We start from the raw sequence: 9,634 nt of genomic DNA on the forward strand, positions 1-9,634 counted from the left end.
AGCATACTTGTGGCCTGGAAAGTGATTTTGACTGTGGCTTTGAAAGGTCAAATTAAATTTAACATTTCTAGTCTGGATTCTCTCAAACTTCCTGGACATTCCTTTGTAAATAACAAGTAACAATTCTTAGCTTTTCCTAGGGAGAGAAAAAGAGTTTTCTTCTAAGATGTCTGGAACGATTTAACAAATGAAAGAGACTACAAAGAAACATGTCACGTCCCTATGTTTCCAAGTCATATTGGGAGGGGCACACTATCATAGACATCATCTCAACCGACAGCTGCAGATACTGTCTGGTAACAAGGGGGGGTCGGCTTATCTGTATGAGGCAAAGGTGCTGAGCCTAGGGAAATGTCTGATACAGAGAGTCATGAGTACTCAAAGCACCCCATGCCAAAGAACTGAGATTGTACAAAGTAAAATAAAAGATCAATTCTCAATGCAATGTCTAGGTGAGCTGAAAAAGAAAAGAAGGGAGAAAGGGGAAACGGATCTTCTTCTCAGCAGTGGGATGTCCTCTACATGAAGTTGTCGGTCCTGGGCGTAGGCGGAGTTGGACAAAAGTGTCTTTGGGAGATGGGACACACCTCAGGGATTGGCCCCAGGAAGTCAGCCAGCACTAGCTCCTGAGCTGGCTCAGCCTCCTGTGTGTGCAGTGTTCTCTGTCAGGCTGGACACAGGCTGCAAGGGCAGAGAGGAAACCTGCTGGAGTGAGCCACAGGTCACCTTTCCCCCTGTTTTCCATTTCCTAACTTGAAAACCATTGCCTGTCTCTGAAATGCACTTCCTACCTGGATGAGAGACCTGGCCCACCCCCTTTCTCTTCTAATCTTAGTTCCCTTCCCTTTGCTGTGATGACATACTACACCTAGGAAGGAAGAGAGTTGTTGCCACTCACAGTTCAAGGTTACAGTCCACCATTGCCAGGGAAGTCACGGTGGTAAGGCTTGAGACGGTTAGTTACATTGCATCCATAGGAAAGAGAGACCAATGGATGAATGCATGTTTGCTCGGCTCATTCATTTCCTCCATCTTATACAGTTGGGTGTCTCTGCCCAGAGACTGGTCCCACCCCCAGTAAGTAATCTTCCCACTTCAAATTAGACCAAATCAAGATAATCCCTGCAAGCATGCCCAGAGGCCCATCTCCCAGGTGAGTCTAGATTTTGTCAAGTTGAAAATGAACAGTAACCACACCACCCCGGGAGCATGAACACACCAGTACTTTTCTCCCTGAACTCAGCCTGTTCTATCAGTATTTCTTTTAGACAGAAGCATCCTGTGTCTATTCATAAAATTAAAGAGAAAGTCTTGACAGACCACTCTTTCAACTGTTCTTCCTCTCTCCAGCCTCTACCCCAACCACACACCACAGCCCTGCTTTGCCAATCACTCCTTGGGGGGCATCTCTGCCTTGCCTAGGTGCCTACAGTCTAGGATAATGTGAGAAATGCATGGCCCTCCATGACTGAAGCAATTGTCTACTAAATTCCTTTAACTGAATATTATGCCAACATCATTCATATCCTTCCTCACCCAGGACGAAACAATCCAACAAAGCACACATTTAAATGTCATCCCTAACTACATGCCCAAACTCTCAATGTGCTTGGATATTTCAGTAAGGCTATATGCAGCCTTGCAATCAGACAGAATCTCAGTCTGATAAAAAACGCTTTTGAGAAGGGATCCTCTTAAGTCTCTCCCACCCCATCAGGTTACAACCTTGTTCCCTACCGGACAGCCACCAAAAATACATTTCCAAAAGTTGGGTGTACTAGTGTACATCTGTACAGTTGGAGACAATTAGTCCCCTGGAGCTCACTGGCCAGTCAGTCTAGTAAAACTGGTGAGTTCCGGGTTCAGTGAGAGACACTGTCTTAAAGAATAAAGTTGGGGGCTGGGGGGAAGGCAGTGGTTACACTACGGCTCGGTGGATAAAAGCACTTGTTGCCAAGTCTGATGACCAGAGTTTGATCCCAGATGAGGGAAGGAGATAGCAATCCTGAAAGCTGTCCTCTGGCCTCTATGTGAAAATGAAGACATGTGTGCACACACAACTAAATAAATAAATGTAAAAACAAGAGGTGGAGTATTTGAGGATGACACTTGACATTGACTTCTAGCCTCTACATTCACACATCACACAGTGCTTGCACACCAGTGACACTCCTACACACACACCTCCTACTGTGTCCATACTGCTTCATTGTAATGAAAATATGTCTGCTTTCCAGAGTATTTCCTCCCTTCCCTCTAAGCAAAACTACATCACTGAACCTATCAGAGGTAAAGGAAGAGGAGGAGGAGGAGGAGGAGGAGGAGGAGAAGGAGGAGGAGGAGGAGGAGGAGGAGAAAGAAAGAAAGAAAGAAAGAAAGAAAGAAAGAAAGAAAGAAAGAAAGAAAGAAAGAAAGAAAGAAAGAACAGAAAAAGGAAAGAGAATAGATGGGAGCGTGGCTACCTGTCTCCTCCCCTTACCTCACCACAGTCATCTGAGTGTTGAATTTTACTGTTACTTCCCCTTACAAGAACAGGTGGACTTTGTCAAGTGAAGCTGTTCTTTATTTTGTTGGTTCAAAACTGGAATAAGTCCATGAGAAGAGAAGAATAATTCTAGGATGTGTTGCTTTTTTTCTCTCAAAATGTATAATCATGAGGTAGTGTCTCTTGGTTGCTTGGACATTGTAATCTGATTTGTGTAAGTCAGGCTCAAACAAGAAAGAAAATACAAAAATAAAATCCATTTTCTAATCATCACTTCCAAGTCAGATGTCTTCTTCCAAAATGTGAAACTTACTAGAAAGTATTTTGATCCCCTGAACTCCAACTACCTTCTGCAGAATCCTTTTTAAAAGATGGTGTGGGGAGGGGGTGGTGTTTAGCACGTGTACTCGCCATAGAACCCATCAAGAAGTAAGAGAAAAACTTGGGGAACTCAGTTATCTCCTTCTACCATACGGGTCCCAGGAATCCAACTCAGGTCCTCAGGCTTGGCAGCAAATGCCTTCAGCCACTGAGCCAGCTCACCATCCGTGCCAGATTCTTTACAGTGCTCTCCTTTGGTAAATGAGATTAGCATCGGATGAAATGTGTCTAATGAAAGACACTGTTAAAAGCAAGCAAACACTCAGTCCCCACCCACCCACTATTACTGCCCCATCCCTTCCAATTAACATTGAAATCTGAAATTGATAACCTGTTATCACATACAACCGTCCCATCTCCCTGGTGAATGACAGAAGCAGACAAAGACCGTTCACGTCCCACTTTTTCGTCCCCAAGATTCTAAGAGGGAACTTTTGGACATTCCCATTATACAGCTGAGGAGACTGAGGCCCCAAAAGGAAGGTCGCCTCAAGAGACTTGTTCAGTCAATTCTCTTTTGATGCTTTGTGGCAGAAATCTTTTAAGTCTGTGTGGACACAAACCTCTGAAGACACTAGCATTTCTAGTTGAGAAGTGCATACCTGTTTCTTCCTTGAATTTGCTCTGGGAAACAGGCCTGCTGACAGCACAGATGTAAGCGGAGAACAGCAGAGCTCAGGAAAGGGGTTGGGAATAGATGGCGTTTCCAGAACATCCAGATCTTTCTTTTTTCTCCTACACCAAGAGAACATAGGACGTCATTTACATAAAACAGAATATAAACTATAATTGCTGTCAGGGGAAAGAGCGTTTGTTAAGGCTAATGTGCACTTGCTCTGTGACAACGCCAACACTATACAAGTGTACACAAAAGGGCTATGATGTACTATCTGTGGGTCAGAATAAAATATGCCAATTAACACAAATAATTCTATAGCACCACCACCGGAAAAAAAGAAAGAAAAAAAAAACTAAAAATTCACTAGGCATGGTCACTCCATTTCCTTGCACTTGGATTTTCCTGAACACCAATACAGGCTACATCATGATTTATGCAAACATTACCCCAAGGAGTCAGCCATTGCCTGGCGCCTATTAAATTGACAAAACCTGTAAGCTACATCCAATGAACTCATCCCCAGGAATTTCCACTCATCACTGCTGGAAGTTATGATTTATTAAATATAGATGTGGTTCATCTCATTTCAAATTTCATTCACAATGTTGCCCACACACAGTCTGTTAATTTTTCAAGTGCTTATAGATACCGAACATCAAGGCAGTCCTTCTGGGAAGGTAAGTCAATAAAACGTGTTAGCATGAACGTACTCTAGCCCACTGGTGAGTTATTTTAACTTGACTGAAGTCAGAGAGCACTTTGCAATCCTGACAAAGAGGAGAGAGTGGTATTTACATGTGTGACTGCAAAGGGCCACAGATGTTTATACCGATGTCACCTTCTTCTTTCCTAAAGTATGACAACTCTGACGGCAGTTAGTGCTGATTTCTGTGGAGATGGGAAACCTTTGCAAGCCTCTGCTCTTTCCTGTGGAACATAAAGACTGCTCAAATGTCAATCCCTGCTTCGCGTCCCCGGGGTCCTTGGAAGACTCTACGTGGGAGGTGAACGCATCCACGCTTCGGTTTTTGAAGCCTATAGTGTAGTATGAAAAGGGCCACCCAGCAGCCGAGTGTGGTCAGTCTGGAGTGTGGCCCTCCCGGTGCACACTGAAGGGCAGAGGTGAGACAGACAGACGGCTCTCCACCAACCCGTGATGCCTATTTATAACAGGGCACCTGGAGATCCTGAGACCCTGCTGACCCCGCTGGGGCTGGCTCCACGGGAATTGTCTGCAGACACTTTCAAAACTTGGTCGGGCTCTGGGCACACACTCACCCCTGGGCCGCCTCCTCACCCCCAGCAGGCTGCGAACCCGGATGCCACCCCCACCCCCCACCCCCTTCCGAAGCTGCCTACCTGTCTGCGGCACCACCGTAGCGGGTCGCGTCGGAGGCGGGCGACAGCGCGTGCAGTCCGGGGACCCGCACGGGGTCATGGGCGTCGCCCCTGCCCTGGCCAACGCGGCACACCTGCACGGCCAGCGGCGAGTCCTGGGCGGCCGCCCGGCCCGCGGCGCTCTGCCCCCCTTGCATGGATGTGGTCATGGTCGTCGGCCGGGGATCTGGGGAGTCAGCGACCGCGCGGCGACCGTGGGGAAGGGCTGGGTGCGAGCGGTGGCGCGCGGGTGCAGGCAGCGAGCGCCTTGCAGGTGCGGTGGCAGGGCCGCCTGCGCTCACGGCCCGGGCGGCTGGGACGTGGTGGGGCGGGGAGCGGAGGAGGGGCGGGGGCGGAGGAGGAGGGTGGGAACGTGGAGGGTGGGGACCGGGAGGAGCGGGGAGGGGGAGGCGGGGAGGATGGCGCGCCAGCCTGGCGGACCCTGTGCCGTGGCCTGGGCACTCGGGGGCGCTGGTGTCACTTTCCAGCCGCGCCGGGACGTCGGCCTCTGGCTCCTGAGGCCCCATCGCCGCCTTCCCAGGTGGGCAACGGAGCACCAGGCTGAATCCGGGAGTCCCACGGACCCAGTGCCACTCTGGGCTAGGAAGACCGACAGCCAACCTGCATGGGTCAGGGCAGACTGATCCTTAGACCCTTCCTTGCCTGTAGGGCCACCGCCACCGGAGATCACCTAAACTGTGGTTGGATCCTCAGGACAAACCCCACAGTACCGGGATGCCAGGGGGTCATAGGGTTAGGTTTACCCCAGTCTCCCCCACCACCCCCTTCTTTTCTCTCCAGGGGAAGAGATGTTGTGGAGTGAGGAGACCGAAGGAACAGGGTTGCTGTCTTAGAAAAACTCCTTTGAACTGGTGAGAATTCTCAGTAAAGCCTGAATGAACCTGAAGGTGTCTAGGATTATTAGAAGGGTGTTTTTTGTTTGTTTGTTTGTTTGTTTTTGAGAGGGACGGCATTTTTCTTATTCTATCCTGTTCTCCCAAAAACTCCATGATTCTAGTACTCGCCTCATTGTATACATAAGGATACTGGGACCCCAAGCTATCTAGTGCCTTGCTTAGCTCTTAGTAACTGGTGCAGTTAAGATTACAGCCCATAAGTTCCCATCACAAAATCCCAGACAGTGACATAATAACCACACTGTGCTCCTCCTCCGAGGCAGCAACCACACATCCAGAACTCCGTTCCTGCTTTCCACGAAGTGCCCCACACCCCTGTGCACTGTGGAGGATTTCCAGATCCTCTACACGCTCTTTGTTCTTTGACCGACTTAGGTTATCATCTGGCCTTGGCACCTGTTTCCCTAAATTAACCTCCCCGACCTCTGCCCAAGGCAAAATAAACATCCCTCCTGAAAACGTGAGCAGCCCTTGTTCCCCTGCCCGGACGTCCTCCCCCATCAGAACATCTGCCCCAAACACTGGTGCCAACCAGGGGTCACTAGCTTCCTGGTTAAAGCCTGGGGACTCCATGAACTGAGAACATCTGAGTCAAAAAAACTGAAAATATCCAACTTCTTTATTTTCCTAAAGTCAAAATTAAGAGTAAAAAAAGGACATGAGTGGCCATGGCTGTGTGGAAGCCGTGGTTCCCAGGAGGCCTTGTCAAAGGCAGTGGCCAGCCCAGGACCAAACAGTGGCTTTCCTGGGGGATAAAACTAAAACTAATGGTCATAGCCAAAATTTTTCAATCATGTACGCCAAGCAGGCTCCTCGCTCACATCTAACTGTCTTAATTATGGCCTGGACTGTACATGGGGGTTTGAAGTGCATTTAATGGCAAAGCACTGTGATATATTGAAGCTGTTCCAGCAAAATCAAAATGAGGTGTGTGTTTGTAGATATCTTTAGCTAAAGAAAGAAAAACTAACCTTAGCCGTTATCATTATCTAAATTTTACCCAAAACACTTTGCAGCTGTTCCTCCTCTCTAAAAATAATAATGGGGTGTGAACATTGTCACAGTAGAGTTCATCAATGACTAAAATTTGTTCCCTCCCAATACATGCGCGCGCACGCGCGCACACACACACACAGTTTCTCTGTCTCTGTCTCTGTCTCTCTCTGTCTCTGTCTTTCTCTCTCTCTCTCTCTCTCTCTCTCTATTTCTCTCTCTCTCTCAGTAATAGAGCACTATATTTTTATCTTGTAGAGGAAAGACTGTGGAGAAGCTGCAGATATGTCTTAAATCACTGAGAAGACCACCATCCATCAATGAATTCTACTCAACTTCCCAGGATAACTTCTTGATGCAAAGGAAGAGCTTTTGCTGATTCAGATGAGATTCCAAATGTTCCTTCCCTCTCCAAGTATCCTTATACTCAGTGAAAATCACGGAAGGATCCACTTTCAGACTCTGGTCCTATAATCCAGTGGGTAGAAATTATAAGGCCTTTACAAGGCATTACAAGACAAGAAGAAAGAGAAAAAGGAGTAAATCTCTAGCAATGAGATTCTAAATACTTGTATCAAATTAACTACCACTGACACCTTGAGTATTTGTACCAAGAATCATCCAAATACATTTGAAGAAAAATGAAGTTGTTTTCATTTCAAAAAGGTTTGTAGCTGAAGTTTTCTCCAGTCCTGCCTGGCCCACGGTCAGGACAAATCTCTCTCACCCGCCAGTCCTGCAGCTGCTCAGACACAACCGAGTAAACCCACAGAGACTTATATTGCTTACAAACTGTATGGCCATGGCAGACTTCTAGCTAGCTGTTCTTATATCTTAAATTAACCCATTTCTATAAATCTATACCTTGCCACATGGCTCATGGCTTACCAGTATCTTACATGTTGGTACTCATGGCAGTGTCTGGCAGAGTCTCCTGACTCCGCCTTCCTGTTCCCAGAATTCTCCTCTCTGCTAGTCCCACCTATACTGCCTCCTGGCTACTGGCCAATCAGTGTTTTATTTATCAATAAATCATAGCAACATATATTCACAACATACAGGACATCCCACAGCAGAGGTTTGCAAGAAATTATTCTAAACAAGAGACTATGTGTTATAAAAGGTATAGGACATTGCTGGAACTACAGAGAGACTTTTCTACAAAATGGGGGGGAGGGATTATTATATTTGGTTGTTGTTGTGGTTATTTGTTTTTGTTTTTTTTTTTCTCCTTATACTGGCAAAGGCTCCTGGGACAATACAGAAGATATATTGGTACCAAAGAGCAGGATGGCTGATCTGGGTGGGGTTTGGTCCTTTGGATTTGAGCCCGTCAGCTTGCAGACTGCCTGGCTCCTCTCCCACTGGGGGCCTTTTCTTCCCTTCTGCACCTCCTATCCTGAGGAACTCCAGCCAGCCTCCACCTTGAGGAAAATATATCATCTTCCTCATTCTCCCCTCCCCTTCTGCTAGTTAGTTCTTCATATAAGGAAAGACAATACACTCCCCAAAAAGAAATACACCAGGCCAATGCTGCAAATGCCCTATGCCTCCTCCTAGCAAGATTTTCATGGTAACTTGTTGTACATTATGCTCATTGGTTAATAAAAAGCAGACAGGCCAGTAGTTGGGCAGGAAGTTAGGGGGAAAACCAAACTGAATGATGAGAAGAAGGAGGGCAGAGGAGAGAGAGAGAGAGAGAGAGAGAGAGAGAGAGATGCCAGCTAGCCGCAGAGCAAGCAGGACATGTAGAAAATGAGGTAACAAGCCATGAGCCACATGGCAACACATAGATTAATAGAAATGGGTTAATTTAAATGTAAGAGCTGGCTAGTAACAAGTCTGAGCTATTGGCTGAGCATTTATAATTTATATTAAGTCTCTGAGTCAGTTATTTGGGGAGCAGCTGATGGGATGGGGAGAATGTGGTTGAGACAGGAAACATAACTAGTCCTGAGTTTTACTTTAACTAACTCTCCACCCCTAAACATGGTCAATTAGGTTGTTTGGTTTTGACCTTTATACAGACAGAATCATTTAAGTGTTTTGCTCTTGATTCCATTCCCTGACATTATGTTTGTGCTGTTTCTCCATGTTTGCATGTAACCGAAGGCTTGTACTTCTTTGCTATGAAAATAGCACAATGTATGTACCTATGGTCATGCAGATAGACAACTAGGCTCTCTGTAGTTTTGACTATAATTAACACTGTTCCAGAGATCATGTTGTACCCATTGTGTGAATATGCACACATTGTGGAAGGTGTAAATGTAGCAATGGTATTTTGAGGTCATAGTATGTGAGGGTCAGCTTTTGTCAATAGTGCTGGTTTCCAGATTTATTGCAACAGTGGTCTTCACTATCATAAGCTTCTCTGATTCTTCACAGCCTTGATATAGAACATATGATGAGAATTTTCAAAGCAAATATTCTCATGAATGCAATAGCAATCCTGAAGAATAGGATTATACTAAAAAAAAATAACTATTGAAGTTGTGTAAGTTTTCTTGTTCTTATTTTCCATTTGGAGTCAATTCAAATCTCTTACAAAATTTTATCATTGGTTATTTGCTTTGTAAAAAATTTAATAGAATATTTATTTTATGTTTACAGTGCTTTGTCTGCATACACATACCGCATGTACATATCTAGTACCCTTAGAGGTCAGAAGATGGCATCAGATCCCCTGCAACTGGAGTTACAGATGGTTGTGAGCTGCCATGTGGGCACTGGGAACTGAATGCGGGTCATCTAAAGAACAGCCAGTGCTCTTTCCGTTGTGCCGATCTCCGGCCCCAGTTATTTATCCCTTTAAAAACTCAGTTACACATCTCTTCAAATTTCAGTTTGCTAGCTCTTTGT

General features: G+C 46.0%; 1 protein-coding gene across 2 annotated transcripts in view; it reads right to left on the reverse strand.

The window, feature by feature from the left end:
• The window catches only part of Grb14 (growth factor receptor bound protein 14), a 106,980-nt gene extending 101,891 nt beyond the window's left edge, over nt 1–5,089 (reverse strand). The window contains exons 1-2 of one of the 2 annotated variants that reach the window (XM_059260556.1): nt 4,845–5,089; nt 3,469–3,601 (exon numbers count right to left, since the gene is read on the reverse strand). In XM_059260556.1, coding sequence (XP_059116539.1) covers nt 3,469–3,601; nt 4,845–5,032 — 321 coding nt within the window. In that variant the 5' untranslated portion in view covers nt 5,033–5,089. The remainder of the gene's footprint in view (nt 1–3,468; nt 3,602–4,844) is intronic. The other variant, XM_059260555.1, reaches the window with a different exon arrangement.
• Between the last annotated feature and the right edge of the window lie 4,545 nt (nt 5,090–9,634).

Source organism: Peromyscus eremicus, chromosome 4 (genome assembly GCF_949786415.1).
Source record: "Peromyscus eremicus chromosome 4, PerEre_H2_v1, whole genome shotgun sequence".
In the NCBI taxonomy this organism is placed as follows: Eukaryota; Metazoa; Chordata; class Mammalia; order Rodentia; family Cricetidae; genus Peromyscus; species Peromyscus eremicus.